Below are 16,774 nucleotides of genomic sequence, written 5' to 3'. Positions count from 1 at the left end.
TTACAGTGCTCACTCTCCAGGACTGAGTGCCCACCTTTTAGTCTGATTGTGCTCCCCTCCCCCATCGCCATTCTAAGACGCCCCAGCCCCACTACCGTTTATCTTAGGAATGCCTGGAGCACAAGTCATTCAGAGTTTCCTTACCTGCCTTTCCTTCCAGTGCTGGCAGGCCCTTTGGTCTCTCCTGCCTTGGTTTAGAGCCCTGCTGTTAAGGAAGCACAGCCAAGTTCACAGTAGCCTTCTTTGAACCAAATAAAAACAGCACCAGAAACAAGTCTTTTTCCTGGGACCTGCTGGGTTTCCATTTGTTGACTGTCTCCCTCTGGAGTATAGCTCTAGTGGACAGGGCTCACTGCTCTGAGTCGGCCTGGCAAGTCACATACTAAGTTGTCTTAGTGTCTGCTTGTATGAACGTGGAGATGTGACCTGCGTGGGCCTCTGTCGTGTGTAGACAGCACTGTGTATGGGGTGGAGGTGAGACAGGCACAACTGAGTGTGGACCTGAGCTGTCAAGACATTTATGAACCTTCTCTCCTGGGTGGATGGGCATGCCACCGAAACAGACTCCCAAAGGCCTGGGTCTTTCACTGGGATTCAGTTACTCAAAATGTACGCCCCTTCCTCTCCCTCCAGCTCCGAGCCATCGCCTTAGCCTCACTCTCCCTGCCTGTCTGCTAAAGCTCTGTGGGGTGGAATTGTAATTGTAAGTGGCAGTGTCAGTAGCAGTTTTCTCTCAACTTGGGTACTTGAAATGTGCCTTGTCTGCTACTTCCTGGATGTGCATCCGCGGATGTGGGGTCTCAGTGCCAGCCAGGCTCCTGCGTGGTCCCCCTCCTCCTTCCATTACTTCACTCGCTTGACAATCTTGTATACCTGGTGGTTGAAATTTTGACTTAAAAAAAAATTCTTCCTTGTGGCTTCTCCAAAAAAAAAAAAAAAAATCAGGATCGTCTTGTTTGTAGCCTTGGGCTTTGACTTTCTCTGTTCTGCTGGTGGAAGTCATGGCAAGAGTCGTCCCTGATCTTGCAGGCCTGCTCCAGTCTTAGCTGTTCTGGATTAGTCTGCCCTACCTCCTGTGGCAATAGCTTTATCTCTGTGTTGTCTTACAGGGGCCTGCAGGGGAGTGGGTGGGATAGTAATATCCTGAGCTTGACTGTGGAGATGATGCACTTGTCCCAGATGATGTCTGAGGGCAGAAGAGGCCCTGAATCTCTCACATTTCCATCAGCAGGCAGGGAAGAGGGGAGAGAAATGTAGTTTGTCATGAGACATTGAATATTACCAAAAATCTTCATCAGTGTCCTTGGCATTTGCAGTCAGGAGTGTCTGTTACCTCCCCTCCCCCGCCAATTACTGTATGTGCTGGTAGGAAGATGTCTGGGCACTTGAAGCAGGAACCCCAAAGGATCAAGAGGGAAACCCCACATCAGTCACTGCTTCTGATTCCAGAGAACGGGCCAGACGCTTTTGGTTCCTGGTTTTGTGGCTCAGGATGTTGGCTCACAATCTTTTCTTTTGCGATGGAAGGTCTTTTTTGTGTGAGTGTACTCATAAAGAGTTGGGCTTCTCATTTTCATGGCGCGCGGTTCTGGTTGTAATCAGTTTCTGTCTGAGTTCCAGAAATGCAAAGATACTGCACGGAAAGAGGTGGCAGCTGACAAAATTGCTGTCTTTGACCTTCTGAGGCACATTTAGTAACGAATCTGGAAAATAATGAACTACAATTAATGAAACCCGCACCCGTGTTCAAGTGTGTTTCTCAGACAGCACATACAGTAATTGAAAGGACTTCCTGCTCTCTAATTAGTCAGATTGAATTAATTTGCCATGATAGCTTTCTTCATGTTCTGGAAATCTATGTTCCCATGAAGCTGTTGGTGTGCTTCAGAGCTTGAGACACCAAGTGGCAGCATTGATTAGTCTAGGGAATGAAAGGGTTAACGCGAGTGACTTCCCACCAGCCATGTGCAGCTCCCTTCCTGCTTACTTCCCTGTGCCTGCAGCTTTGGGTGGAGTGGCTGCCGGAGGTTTTGCTTTAAGTAGGGTAGCCTCTGGCGCAGGGGGCCACTGTCAGATAGTGCCACCCTGTTGAGGAAACTTGAGACCCAGGTAGGCTCAGCCAGGTAGGCAGCTGTGGGAACATGGATGTGGCAGACACCAGGCACTGAAGGTATCACCACCTTCCCTGAGCGTGCTCCTGCCCTCACTGTACCCCATCCTGCAGGCTCTCTCCCCTTATGAACATGGTCCTTAGACACAGCTCTTCATTGATGAAGTTTCGCTGCAGCTTGGTCTTCAGTAGCGTGTGTGTCTGTAACCAGGCACTGCTTTTATCATAATCTTTAAAAGCTAGATGTTTCTAAAGCCCAACGTCTGGCTTTGTTTGCTTAAGCTTTCCTCATACCATCAGGAAGGTGAGCTTTTGGCTTCTGATTATTTGCAGGAAAAAATACAATTTACAGCTCTTATAAAACTAATCCCTACTTGTACTTAAATCATTGATTAATATTTATTAAAATACAAGCTGAGTGTTATAGTTAGGCACCATTTTGATTAAATTGAGAGTAGTAGGTAGACCTTAGAAAAGGCTTATAGATAAGAAAAATGCATCTGAAAATTCAATATTCAATAAGTTTAAAATAATTAATTTTTCCTTTGGCCAACCTCTTGTTCTTTTTACCTGGCCTTATGCTAAAATTTATGAGGATCTTTCCCCACGATCTCTGTTTCATTCTCTGTGCTGTTTGTGAAGTAACTGAAGTACATGTTTATTCGTTGAGAAAACACAAAGACAGCAAACTTGTTGATGCCCTTCTAAGAGTAGAGGGCAAGATGTTCCTTCTGAGCTCCGTAGACAGAGGCACAGGCAGTGCCCAACGTGTGTGTGTGGCATGGGGAAGGGAGTGGTGTTCATCAAGCCAGGATTGACACTTTGAGGGCGAGCTGTGATCTTAGAGATGACTGTTACCACTTCCCGGAAACACTGCCAGGCTGTGGTGGCTGAACAGGGCTCTGTTGGGTCTCAGCAGTGTGCAGCAGGCCATGCACAGGCTCCTTTGGGTCACCAACTCAATCCAGCTACGGTGCTTTCGGCAGTAGGCTATGCCTGAGCTCTGGTTCTGGAGTGGGAAACAGATCATTGTATTCAGCCTTCTCGTGGGACTTCTTAATATTTATGGTTGTGAAATACTTTGCAGTCGTTTTTATTAATAGTTACCAGATGTGTCATAAGGATTAATGAACTTACGATCTGAAATGTTTTGAGCTCCTGAAATAGAGGCAATGTCTGTGCAGGGAATATGGGAAAGAGCATTAGGATGCAAACAGTTGAACTTGAAGGGTGAAGCTATGGTGTGGGAAGGAGCAGTGGCTCACATAAGGTCCAGTGTAGTTTGTAGATGGATCTGGTACCCTTACAGTGACCGCTGCATTCATCACAGGCCATTGTCTCACATGGGAGGCTCAGCCCTGCCCACTGTGCCCTCGTGTCTGGATGCACACAGTTGTTCTCAGCCTGGGTACTGGGTCTGACTTTTCCAGCCTCCAGACATCTCCCTCCTGAGTCTGAGTGCTCATTTCTGTGTCTCTGCCTTCTTGCCTCAGTTCAGGTCCTTAGCTCTCCATAGAGCCACTGAAGCAACGTCTTAATTGATCCCCTCACACTGAACGTCTTCCCTTTCTAACCAGTCTCTCCAAGCACTCTTCTCACTGGCCCCATTTGGAGAGCAGCTGCCTTTTGTGCACTCACAGACTTCCCTACAGCGCTGACCCTCTTCCTCTGCCGGAGCTTTTCAAGACCCAGAAGGAATGACTTCTGGGGAGATGAATAGGAGGTGCCTTACACACAGTCCCATCCCTGCTGTCTGCCATGCTGCTCAGGCTGGCCCTGCATGGGCCCATGGTCCCTTCTCCTCTGCATTCCCTCAGCCTTAGATCCTTCCATCCTGGTATCCCTTCCACACGCTTCATTTTAGTCACTTGCTTACAACCCCCCCTCCCCCCCAATCACCACCAGATTGCCACTCCCTAATGAGAAAATGCTGCGACATCCAGACCTTGAGAGTCTGCGGGAATGGTAACACATCAGAACCAGGGCTGGTCTGCTAATTCCTGTAGCTGTTTTGTTAGGGAGCCACTGGAGCTTACAGTTGCTGAGTCATGAGGAGTTTGAACCCTTCCACGCTCACTGTGACATCAGCAAATGTCTGTGCTAGTGGCCACCGTCCCATCCTGCTAGGCTTCTATGTTTTCATGCTCTAGTGGTGGCAGTTTCCACCTCAGTGGGACAGTTCCCCAAATCTCATCTATTTCCAGTCAGACCCAACTGAATCTTGCAGTCTGAGCATGAGAAATAAACCTCGTACTGTCTTGAGTAAGAAACACACCCTGAAAACCTTCCTGTTTGGGTGGACTTTGATCTGTGGGGTAAGAATAGAGGCAGCATCAGGTCCCCCGGACTCAGAGGTGGAGTGCGGGTGCACACAGAAGATGACTCCACTCTCAGAGTGCCAGCTGCCCCGAGTGTGGTTGGGGGCTGGGGGCTGTGGAGGTGGTGCTAAGACCAAGAACTTTTCTTATGGTCGAGGCATGGAGGAGGAGGCAGGGAGTCTTGGAGTTCAGGCTCTTTGAACTGCACGACAGTGACCCTGCTGCTACAGGACACCCTCTCGTGTCCACTCTCTCAGCCACACATGCTCCTAACTTGTTCCTCTGCCTACCCTTGTCCTTCCATCCTGCTCCTCTCCGCCTTCTCCTCGGCACCTTCTTGGGGCCATCCCATCACTTTCAGTGGGTAAAAGTAGCCCTGTGACCCATGTGGCTATGGGTGTCACCTTTGCCAAAATGTGTGTGTGTGTACATGTGTGTGAGTCATTTGCAAATGAGGGAAGGTGGACAGTCATGCTTAGGCCTGAAGGCCCTGTCTCACAGTCAGAACTACACAGAATTCTCAGGGCCTGTGATCCTGGGAACCAGAAGGAACTGAATGGAGGCTTGGTTAGTTTACATTTCTGCTGTCTGAGCAGCGAGCAGTTGCCATACCCCTGGCTTTTCCTCCCTGGGGTCCTCTGGTAAATACTTCAACCTTTCTAGGTTAGAATGGTGACATGAGTCTTAGTAGAGCTGTGGCCACTGAACAGGGAGAGGGCAGCCCATGCTGTGCCCCCTGCCTAGTTGTTGTTCCTGAGCAGAGCTGGGGAAGGGGACATGGAAACCAGAATTGGCAAGCGCTGGAGGCAGAAATGGTGGGCTCCTGGTTTCTTCCAGAGACCTTCACGCTGCTGTCTACCTCTGTGTCCCATACTGCTGAACTCACTGCAAGATGAACCTGGCTCCTGCTTCCTCCTTCTGACTTAAGCTTTTACCCAGATTCTCAGCTTTCCTCTAATGCTCCTTGAATCACGTGTTTGTAAGTCAAGAAGTCTTCTGCTGTGATGTTTCACCCCTTCTTTTGGGCTCTTCTCCCTGAATTTTCTTACTGCTATGTCTGCTTGACTGCAGCTGTCTTTCCTCTCAGTCTGTACTGCACAGTCAGCGAGGCTCTCTGACTCTTGGCTGTCTTCTGCTTGCTCTGCTAGGAGTCAGGTGACTTCTCTTTCTTTCCCTAGCTTGGTTAGTCTGGGATGCCCAAGGCTGCCCATATGTCCTTGTCTGCTTGGTGCTCCAGCGAGAGAAGCTTCCTTCCTTCTCAGTCCTGTGACATGTTACGTGCTCCGAGTGCGCTCAGGTTGTCTCCTAGCTCCTGCCTCCTGCCCCAGTTACTCCATGTAGAGACTTGCACTTAAACAGTCTATCCTTGGTCAGCATGTGTCTGTGAGCACAGAGCAGCGTGTCACTTGTATGTATGTCTTGTCTCTGGCTGGGGCGAGCCTTCACTGGGTTCCTTTCTCTTGTGGTGTGGACCCTGGAACCCACAAGCCTAATTGGTAGGAGTGTGCTGGAGTTCCTGAGTGTTGTGATGTCTCCTAGTGACTCCTGGCAGCTTTCTGCTCTGTGCCCCTGTGCCCTTTGTGGGTCTCTCACTCATGCACTTGTCTCCTCAGCCTGTGCCCCGAATCTTGGTGCAGCCTACCTTCTCAGATGCCCAGGCAACGAGGACAGAGGAGGTGAGTCACCAGGTTGGGGGCTGTTCCACTTGCAGAGGTGGCCCTGACACTAGCTAGGATCCTTTTGTCCACACCTGCTTTCCCCCCTTTGCTTCTCACTTTGATAATTAACTACAATGTAGGTCACTGTCTTCTCCCTGCACAGGCTCCTTGTTACACTTGGCTATTTTCAACCTGCTAATCATATGATTGCTAAAGTCTTTGGTGCTTGACTGCTAATGTAGTCTGTGCTTTAATAGCTCACTGCTAGGCAGAGGGGATTTCTATAAACAGAACCATCTCCTTGTGAGCATTTGCTTAATTCTCAGTTTTACATTTCATTCTGGTTCATGATATCTGTGTGAAGACTGATGCTAAGCTGGGAGGAAACCATCTCTTATGGTAGCACTCACCGTCCTGTGAACAGTAGGCCTCCCTTGTCCACCTCCCCCACGCCTCCAGTCTCGGGAGATGCCGTGTCTTCACAGGGGACGTTTACTCATTCAGTCAACAGCAAACAGGGCCCAGTGGTTTGAAGGAAAAGTCCCCCTTCAGGCAGCATCCCATTTTGAAAGTGCCCTGTCACTCCAGTGCCTTCCTGGTGTCCTAGCCCTCCCAAGGAGTCCCTTCCCCTGGGAGCACAGTCGCTTGTTGTGTGGACAGTTTTGAACAGGAGCAGGACTCTCACTGGCAAGGCCACCTTCATCCTCATGGCCTCACGACCTCTGGACATTCCAGAGGCAGCAGTTAGGTTGCAAATGACAGATCACCTTCAGCCATGAGGAACTGCTCGCGAGGTGCTGGCATGGTAGGCAGCAAGTATATCGTCTCCCCTTCTACCGTCTTTGGTCTGTGCCATCACTGTTTTGTCCCTTCAGTGGGGAACGTGGGCAAGCACTTCAACTTCCCTTGGCCTTGCTGTAAATGACTGTGTCTATAGTTCCTGCAGCCTGCTTCCCACCAGTGAATCAAGTGGGACACCTGCTACCTGAGGCTGTCTTTGCCTGTCCTTCATGCTTCTCTATGGCCAGAGCAGCCTGGATGGAACTGGGGGTGAGCGTGGAAAGGGCCCTCTCTCAAAGCCACAGGGCATGTCCAGCTTCTTTTGTAGCTCTGTGTATTCCACTCCCCACATCCAGCAGTAGCTAACTAGAGTAGGAAAGAATAAATAAAGCATGTCTAAGTTGCGGAAGAAAAATGATTGAAGGATTGCTTAATCTCTCAGCATATTTATGGCGATGACAGTTATTGATCTGCTCGATTGAGTAAGTTTTCAGTGAGAGCCCCATCACAAAAATGGGCTGTTAATCTCGAGAGGTGCCGTCAATTCCCTCTCCAGAAAGGGCGCCTTGTGGGCAGCGAAGGCTTCTGGAAGCAGGAATATAAATGACAATTCACGGGAAAATGCGTGATTTATCAGACTGCTGTGTTAAGCCAAGAAACTGGAAGAGACGTATAGATCTTAGCTGCTTCCCAGTTCAAATAAATCCTGTATTTCAAGTGGAAAGTGACCATAGCTGTACATAAATATTGAGATGCAGCTTCCCTTTCCCTGCGCAGCCTCCCACCTTGTTCCCTTCCCACCATTGTCCCTGGCATGTGGGTACAGAAGTGGGAGTTGGTGCTCTGCTCCCTCAGGCAGCCTTAGTTATCTAAAAGAGCGTCCTACACTCACTTCCCAAGCACTGGGCCTGACGGGTGCCCTGCCATTACTGCAGCATGCTAGCTTTGTCTGTCTCTTCCATCTGGTAACTCGGACAGAGATGTGAAAGGCCATTGCCACTGGCTCTGTCCTTGCTTGTGAGAAACCCTGACCCATGTCCCAGGATTAGAGGCCCCCAGCCCTGACACCGACAGCCAGGAAAGCCAGCTCCTAGAGAAAGAGTCATGGCCACAGGAGTCCTGGGTCCCCTCCTTGTCCTTGACTCCCAGCCTGAGCACCCCACCCAGCACTGTCTGAGGTCAGTGCCTCCTGGTGCCTGCATTGCTTGTTAAAGCACTTTCAGATCCTCTGGTGAGGTCATCCTTTGGATTTGACCAGAGAAAAGTGAGAAAAGTGCTCCTTTGCCCTCTTTAGTGTGTGTTTCTGTCTCACTATGAGAACAGTGGTGGGTGAAGGCGTCTGCTTCCATGGGAACAGTTACCTGAGACCAGGAAAGCTGGGACAGGCATAGTGAGGTTAAGTGTGTACTGCTTCGTGCTCCCTGGAACAAGGAGCCTTGCTGTGTGTCATCCTACCCTGCCCCTGAGTGCAGGGATGACCATCTCTGTGGAAGATGAGCTGCAAATGCAGCAGGGCTTGTACCATGTTGCTCGGCCACTCCTGAACACAGGTATATAGCCCAGGCCTCACCTGGCATTTGGCTCCAGGGCCAAGGCAAGCTCTGGCTATGTTTCCTTCAGGTGTGTGCTGTCCCTTAGCCCGGCACAGCTCCTACCCAGGCTTCAACGTAGAGCTGGTAGAGCTAGCCTGTGCTTTGATTGGGTGGGAAGGCCTTTTTCAACTCTCCTCAGTATATCTTTTGCCCTTCTGCAGGCTCAAGGAGGCAGCCCAGTGCCTGGTGGGGCTTTGGAGTCCGTGGTGCAGATGGCGGCCCCTGCAGTAAAGATCTGCGACAAACCTGTCAAAGCGTCTTCCTCGCCATCTACCATGGTGGTTACTCAGCCCCCAGAAGGGCAAGATGGCCCCCCCAGCCCCTTGAGTGAAGCTTCCAGTGGCTACTTTTCCCACAGCGTCTCCACTGCCACCCTGTCAGAAACATTCACCCTAGGCCTGGACACCACAGGCCCTGGCAACCAGACACCTGGGTCTCCCCCTGCCCTGAGTCAGGTCACCTCAGAGCCTGAGCTGGCTTTCCTCTCCTGTTCTAAGAGCCATCCACCTGCCCCGGAAGAGTCCCAGGTACTGCCTGCCACACCCTCTCAAAGCATAGAGCTGGAGGTTCCCAGACCACCCCTTCTTTCTGAACCTACGTCTACTGTGCCCACATCCCCATTCAGAATCCGGAAAGTGCGGACCTCAGAGCTTAAGTCCTTCACAGGCATGCTGGGGGGTGCCTCCTCTGGAGCTGAGGAGGACCCACTGGCTTCAGAAGAGCTCAGCCATGCTGGGGGACAAGCCCTGGGGAGGCTAGAAGTGACATCTGACTCTGAGGAGGCCAGCGAAGTCCCTGAGTGGCTCAAGGAGGGAGAGTATGTTGTTGTGGGCACCAGCAAGACCGGCATCGTGAGGTACATTGGACCCACTGACTTCCAGGAGGGGACATGGATTGGTGTGGAGCTGGATCTGCCTTCAGGTGAGTGGCCTGTGGGTGCTCCTGCTGAACGTGCCCCTGGGATGTGCCCAGTGACATCAGTCACACTCTTTAAGCCCCCGGCCTTTCATAAACCAATGCTAGCATGTCTAAGGTCTCCAAAACATCAGAGACCCAAGGGTCACCAAAAACCACTATGAACTTGGTGTAATGCTTTTAATTCTGGCTGTGTGGCCGAGACTGGTTCAGAAAGACTTGGGCCCTACATTCCTCTTGCTGCAGCCTCACCATTACCTGGGGCTATAGCTGGTTGCCACCACGCCCAGCATTCTCTGTGAAGTGGCAGTAGCACCACCCCAGGCTGCATTCAGTGCTCTTGAGACTCCAGGGCACTTCGCCTGAGCTGGTTGCTCGAGGGGAGGTGGGGTGTTACGGACTCTTGACTCTCAGGGCCAACTGCAGAGCTCAGAAGTGGTCAGAAAGCAGGGGAGGCCCTAAAGAATCACTTGCCAGACTTCTATCCAGACATTTCCCAGTGCTGCGTTCTCTCTCAGGAGTAGACTCTAGGGGCCCAGCACCCTGGCCTCTCAGGCCCTTCCATCCCTGTTGCAGATGCAGGCCAGGCTTTATTGGGTACCCATTTCCCACCTGCACCAGTGAAACCTGCAGTTCAGTGCTTTTGAGCATACTTGCTGAGCTGGCTGCAATCACTGGGCTCTGTATTGTCACATACTTGTCACCTCCCAGGGAAATCTCATGTCCCAGCCCTGGGTTACAGCTAATCTGCTTTTTGTCTGCAAGTTTATGGGAGGCCATGATCTGGGCTTGGCTTCTTTTCTAATGTGTGGCCAGGGTCCCCTTCTGTGGTGGGGCCATTGCAGCTCCTTCCTGTTTATGGCTGAGCTCTGCTGCATGGATGTCTGTGCTCTTAGGCTGCTCTCAGAGCAGGCTGAGGACAGCCCCATGGACACAGGGGCCCATCTCTCTTGCTCAGCGTTGAGCGTGTGCAGAGAGCAGATGGTTTCCAGAGTGGTGGCCCCCTCGCAGTGCTGGGGGGGCCAGGTGTGAGCACAGAGAGTTCTTTGGTCTGGGCAGGGAGAGATGAGAGTGCAGTGTTTGGACTTCAGGGACACTGTGGCTGAGATGTGCAGTCCACCTGTTCCTGCAGCAACAACTGCCCAGGCTGCCACCCGAGAGAGCTGGCTCCCTGCCACTGTCTGGACACTCAGAGCTAGCAGTTTGTTGCCAGGGTGGACTCCAGCCTTTAGGAGGGCACTCTCAGAGCCCAGCACTAGGCCCTACTGTCTCTCCACCAGCCTGTGACCTCGTAGGCCCATTCATTCCTGACTGCAGGCACAGGCCAAAATGATACCCTCGTCCCTGAGCCAAATGCTTCCTTTGAAGTCACTGTCTTTAAAAATAATCGGACACAGAATAGCTTGATTGGAAGTGGTTCAGATGATAGTGCAGCATGGCTGGGAAGAATTTCAGATCTGCTCTTTGCAAAGTGCAAGGGGGATTCATGAAGAACCTGTGTCTTGTGTCTGCAGCTGAACTCCAGGATGAAAGAGAATTAGTAAATAATTCACCAACAGGAGCTACCTAAGCACATGCTTTTGTTCACATTGCTGTGCTAGGTTCAAATTCACCATCATGATGGTGAGCGGCATCCCCCACCTGACTTTTAACTGTGCAGAGGGGAAAACGCTACAGGAATAAGATTCTGATGGGAACAAGTGCTGTGAGGGAAAGAAGTGTGCTGAGGAAGGAGGAGGGCGGCTGTCAGGAATGCCACGAGCTATTCAGAGAAACAAAGGACACAGGAAGCAGAGCTGGGAAGGCTGCTGCCATCAGGGTCGGGCAGGGCAGCATGGCAGCGCTCCTGAGTGTGGCCCAGCTCCCTGTGTGTGAGGACCAACAGGCCTGAGGGGTGCCTGGTGTCTGCATCTAAGGGTTTTGTAGGAGTTAGTGTACTTTGGTCAGGGCTTGAAAAGATCACTTTTTGCAGAATACACATGGGGAGTAATGGGAACAGGAAGTTTACTGTGAGGAGTGGCAGTTGTATGGGCTGGAGAGGATTGTGGGTAAGGTTGTGGGAAGTGTGGTGAACAGTGGTCAGGGTTGGGGAAGATGTGTAGAAGCTGCAGCCGGGGACAGATGGTCAAAGGGGGATCATTTGGGAGGAGTGTCAAGGTGACAGATAGTGTGTGACATCAGAACAGGTCACGAAGGGCAAGGCCAGAGAGCTGCATGTCAGGAAATCAGGGAAGGACCCTGTCTCACGTGATCCATGCTAGGTACTCTGGGGGGCCCAACTGGGGAGTCACACCTGGAATGAGCTGTGGTCTGCATGCAGCCAGCTGGGCCCTTAGCTGAGACCAGATGAGGCAGAGCTGGGGTGAGAGGTAGCCAGTTAAGAGATTGTGGCAGTGACCAAAAGGGTTATGTATGAGGACGTTTGAAGAGAGAGGCAGAGCGACCACTGCAGGCCCTGGCTACTTCCCAGAGATGAGCAGGCAAGGCAGGCACTAAAAGAAAGATAACCTGGTTACCATGGCTCCCAGGTGGGCTCTTTCCTGTCTACTCCGTCTCCCTCTCACATCCCCTACTCACCTGTCAGAGGAAGTTGTCGCTCCTACAGTTCTTGACACCCCAGTGTGGCATCTGCTGACACACTCTGCCGTGATTTTGCCAGCTTCTTGGACGAACCTGGGTCATCTGCCCTTCTAAGCTTACACTTGCGTTCTCAGGAAAGGGACTGGTGCTCCTGGAGGAGCAAGAGCCAGCTCTGCCTTGGTGGCCTCCCCAGTCCTCAGCAGGTCTCTGTCCAAGGCTCTGTCTCATGCTTGAGAGCACAGGGCTAAGGGGCTGTGGGTCCCTGGTGCCACTGTTTGCTGTCTTGAGAGGCTTCTGCTCTGCTCTAGGCTCACTGAACCTCCTGTTTTCTGGGTTGGGTGGTGGCATGGGGGTGGGCATGTTGGACACAGTGAGGAAGGTGACCGTGTATAACATGGTGCCTCCATGACGCTTCCTCCTTTTCCCACAGGAAAGAATGATGGCTCCATTGGCGGGAAGCAGTATTTCAAGTGCAACCCTGGCTATGGGCTGCTGGTGAGACCGGGCCGAGTCCGCAGGGCTGCAGGCCCTGGGCGCAGGCGCAGTGCAGGGCTCCAGCCTCAGGGAGCCCCAGAGGCCCGCAGGAGTGCTACCATCTCGGGCTCTGCCACCAACCTGGCCTCACTGACAGCTGCATTGGCCAAGGGCGACAGGAGCCACAAGAACCCTGAGAACCGGAAGTCCTGGGCCAGCTGAATTGCACCCCACTCCTGGTGGACACTGATGGGAAGGGGGAGACCTTCTGGTACCTCCCTGGAGGACACCCCTTCCATGGGAGCAGGGCCATGAATGCTTTTTGCACGATGCGGGGATGGTGGGCAACCTGGTTCTCCGTCCTCCCTGGGAATCTGGAAGCTGCATTTCTTCCTCTACTTGATGAAGGCAGAGGCTCCTCAGCTGCACTCCTCCAGCTGGGGTGGAAGGTTTTGGGATCCCAGAGACTTTGAGGGATGATAGTTGGCTGGCAGGGCTGTTCCTCCCTGCCTGCTTGAAACGGGGGGGGGGGGGGTCCCAGCCAGGTTTGTTGGGCTCCCCCTTTCCTTATTCTGCTGACTTTACTAATGTTTTAATTTAAACAATGACCCTAACTAGTGTCTTGCCCTCCACAGACAGGAGTTCCCTCTTGTGCCCGGGGAGCAGCCCATATCACTCTCTGTGCACCAGTCTCCCTAACCCGTGTCCATCCTTCTGTGTGGTGTCCAGTCTTTACACCAGAAAGTCTCTCCTTTTGACTATTCATTCCCTAACAGGATGCTTGAACTATATTTATTTAATTTATTCTTTTCAAAAGCTGAAATAATCAGTGACCCACAGCCGCTGCCTGTCCCAGCTTATCTGCCTAGGGCCTGCCTTGCACTCACTGCCTCTGGCTGCTTGGAGCTGCAGCCTTTTGGAGGGTACTGCTGGAGGGGGCCAGCAGATGAAGCCACCCTTATGTTGCTAGAATGCAGATACACCATGCCTTATTTTCACTGGGGTGAAGGCAGGCCCAGGGGCTTGACACAGCTCAAGCCCTTAGTACCTTGTTTCAGGAAACAGCTGGATAGTGTTTGCCTCCATGGCAGTTCCTAAACCCTGACTACACCTGTGGGCCACCAGCTGGGCAGGCAGCGGTGAGGGGAGAACTGCCCTCCATTTTCCTTCCTTGGATATATGCTGCAGTCATGGTAGATCCCAGGACATGACCACCTCCTCCCTGGAATGTGTGTGGGGGTTGAGCGGGCAGGTCGAAGCCACCCAGTCCTGTTGTCCCAGGTTCTGCCCTGTTCTTCAGCTCAGAATGGAAGTTATTCTTGGCAGCTTGTTGTAAGTTTTGACCCTCGGAGTCTTTGATTTTTTGAGACAGGGTTTTTTTTTTTGCCTAACAGTCCTGGCTATTCTGGAACTTTGTAGAACAGGCTGGCCTCAAACTCTCTGACCCTTATGAACCACCCCCAGAAGGCTTTTGTTGGGGAGTGGGTTTAGTGACCCTTCAGATCACCCCAGCCCCGCCCCCCGGCCCTGTGGCCCCCATGCTAGTGTTCCTGGCACTGAGTCCGGACAGTCTGTGTCGTCTGATGCGTGCCCTGCCCGAGTAGAGGCTGATTCAGGGCAAAGGATGGCGGTCTCCCTGCCTTGAGCCTGCACAGAAGCCCCAGCAGGGGTGGGGTGTTGAGAGTTACTCTGCTCTAGTCACCAGGGGGCCTGGCTGGCAGAGGGTCCGGCTGGAGAGACCTGCCTCTATCTCCTGGAACAGCACAGATGAGGCAGGCACCAGGCCTCTTAACTCCTTCAGCTGGCATTTTGAGGATCCCCTCTAGATGTGTGTTGCTGAGTTAGCACTGCCAGTTCTGCCTGGCTTGTTCTTGGGGCCAGCACAGAAGTTCTCGGTTGTGTTTCAGTTAGAGGTTTTGTCCAGTCAGCGTCCACGGTGTCCCCCAGAGAGCAGTGCAGAGTCCCAGAGTACCTCCTCCCTCTGGGGCGGCCATGCAGTGTGTGCTAGGGAGAGTAGTTCCTGTAGGCATAGGGCCAGTATTGTTATGCTGGGGGAAGGGACATTATGCCATCTGTCACTTCTCAAACAGGATGTAAAGGGACTGCTGACTTCATCTTGTTAGCTGGGGCTCTCCAGAGCACTGCAAGTCCTGAGTGATCCAGCTTGACCAGCTGTTGTCTGGTGGTTCTGGGACCTTCTCTCCTTCCAGCCCACTCTCCTCCCAGCTCCTTGGACCTGAGGCTCCCCAGCCCTCCCCACTCCCAAGCTGCTGAAAAGCACCATTCCCACGGGGCCCTGCAGGACAGCCTTCAGGTGAAGCGCTCCAGCTTCCTAGGCAGCTGGCCCAAACACGGCTAGGACAGCTCCGCCCTCAAGTGGTTTGCGCTGGGGCCCAACTGTGGGGCTGTGTTTTGTAAGGGCAGTCTGCCTTCACAGAAGGCTCCTCGCTCTCATGTACCTTGGTGCTTCACGCCTTTAATGGGAGTGAAGTTTGGAGCCTCATGCTGGCAAGTTTATCTTCATGGGTGTTTCTTATGAGCCGTCCCTGTAGCTGAGAGGACCCTGTGTGTGTGCCTGCTGTGAGGGTAGGGAGGTGACCACAGGAAAGCTGGCGCTTCAGGGTGGGTCTGAAGAGATGGAGCCTAGGCTTGCTGCACCCTCACGTCCCCTGCTGTCTGGGCTGCTATACTAGATGAGGCCACACGGGCCAGCTGCAGCCTCGAGCTGTTACTCAATGCTTTTCTGGAGCAGGCTGACACTAACTTGCAGCTGGAAAGTGGTGATGTACAGGGGTCATGGTCGCTAAAATACCAGGTAGTTTAGGCAGGTAGTGGGTGTGTAGTTGGGGCCCAGGACTAAGGGGCAGAGGGCCATTGTTTCTGGGTTGTGTTTAGGGACATGGCCCCTGAGGAGCTGCAAAGGTTTAGATGGTGTCTCCACATCTGTGGTCGTCCCCACCACTTCTCATACCTTAGAGGCTCCATGTGGGAAGCAGGCGAGTGGCTCACACAGCATCAACCCGCCTGCCCAAGCTGCCTGTGTATGCGGTGTGATGTGCATGGAGGGTGATTTGAAGCTTCTTGTGCCTCAGGACCCAGGCCACCTCAGGTCAAGACTATAGGGCCATCTCTAGTGCCTTCCTTGGGGCCAGCTTCCAGCCCCAGACACTACCCAAAGCATCTTTCTCTTAAAATCTGTGGTGCCTTCCTGGTGGGCTGTGGATATCCACGGTGTGGGGAAAGTCGGGAACAGCACGGGTGTGTGGATCATATAAATACGAGCTCACATGAAGGGATGTTGATTCCAGGATTACAGTGATTTGGTGCATATTAAATGGGAATTAAAAATCCAAAGACCCTGTAATGAATAGTAAAGATGATGATTTATGTTGTACGATGAACCAAACTACTGTAATTTTGTACCATAAATGCCTTTCTATCAAGTGACCAACAGCTTCTAAATAAAGCCAGATGGTTTCTTGCTTATGTCGGAGGTCAGTCCTAGCTGTTCTTCTCTACCCTCACCTCGGGCTTTGCTCACTGTTTTGTCCCTTGGTGCTGGTCCCAGGGCTTTTCAAGATGGACAAGAGGAGTTCAGAGAGCAGCAGGCCCCAGGGCACAGACTTATGTGCTCCATAGATTTGGAAGTAACCGGGCTTCAGGGCTAAGCTAAGCACAGGTGGCAGTGTGGATGTGTGGGTCCTCAGCTGTCAGGCAGGGCTGTCACCATCTGCTTCAGCCTGTGGGATAGGCCCCACTCTGGACTCAACTAGAGAGCGAAGAGCCTTTCTACTGCTGCAGACATGGATATACCCTGGAACAGGTGTTTTAGGAAGAGGCATCAATTAGGGCTGTGGCTGGCCAGCAGGGGTGGATCAAGTCCCTTTGGGCTGTGGAACCTGACTTTAGGCCTGCTTACCAGGACGCCTCTGCTTCCCCTGGAGCGCCATTTTCAGCAGACAGGACTTGCTGTGTTTTTCTCCCTGGCAGTGCATCATTCTGCCCAACTCTCGTAAGTAGAATGTCCTGGGAATGCAGGGTCAAGGCCACCTGGAGGCCCGAGGGAAAGTGGCCACAACTACAGGCAGCTCTGTCTGCACAGGGCTTGTTTGTATTCCCAAGTGCGGCAGAGTTATTCTCAGACATAAGCTCTGCCAAGAGGGACAGGAGTGTGGCAGCCAGGGGCAGTCCTGTGAAAGATGAGGCAGGATATGGGTGAGGGGTGGGATGGATACATCATCTTTCCCAGGCTGCTGTTACCTGGCAGGAGCAGGAGGAGTCTAGGCTGTACCAAGCCCTGGCATGGGCTCTAGTGGCTGTCACCCTTGATCCACTCTTTGCTTACTG

The 16,774-nt window shown here is 52.4% G+C and overlaps 1 protein-coding gene across 3 annotated transcripts in view; it reads left to right on the top strand.

The window, feature by feature from the left end:
• Positions 1–15,913, top strand: part of Kif13b (kinesin family member 13B) — a 147,007-nt gene extending 131,094 nt beyond the window's left edge. For 2 of the 3 annotated variants that reach the window (XM_050152295.1, XM_050152297.1), the window contains 3 exons: positions 6,042–6,104; positions 8,620–9,379; positions 12,384–15,913. In XM_050152295.1, coding sequence (XP_050008252.1) covers positions 6,042–6,104; positions 8,620–9,379; positions 12,384–12,649 — 1,089 coding nt within the window. In that variant the 3' untranslated portion in view covers positions 12,650–15,913. The remainder of the gene's footprint in view (positions 1–6,041; positions 6,105–8,619; positions 9,380–12,383) is intronic. The other variant, XM_050152296.1, reaches the window with a different exon arrangement.
• Positions 15,914–16,774: the final 861 nt, after the last annotated feature.

Source organism: Alexandromys fortis, unplaced genomic scaffold, assembly GCF_014885135.2.
Source record: "Alexandromys fortis isolate MF-2015 unplaced genomic scaffold, M_Fortis_MF-2015_v1.1 scaffold_75, whole genome shotgun sequence".
In the NCBI taxonomy this organism is placed as follows: domain Eukaryota; kingdom Metazoa; phylum Chordata; class Mammalia; order Rodentia; family Cricetidae; genus Alexandromys; species Alexandromys fortis.
Note: the sequence above shows the minus strand (reverse complement) of the source record. Positions and strands in the feature narration are given on the sequence as shown.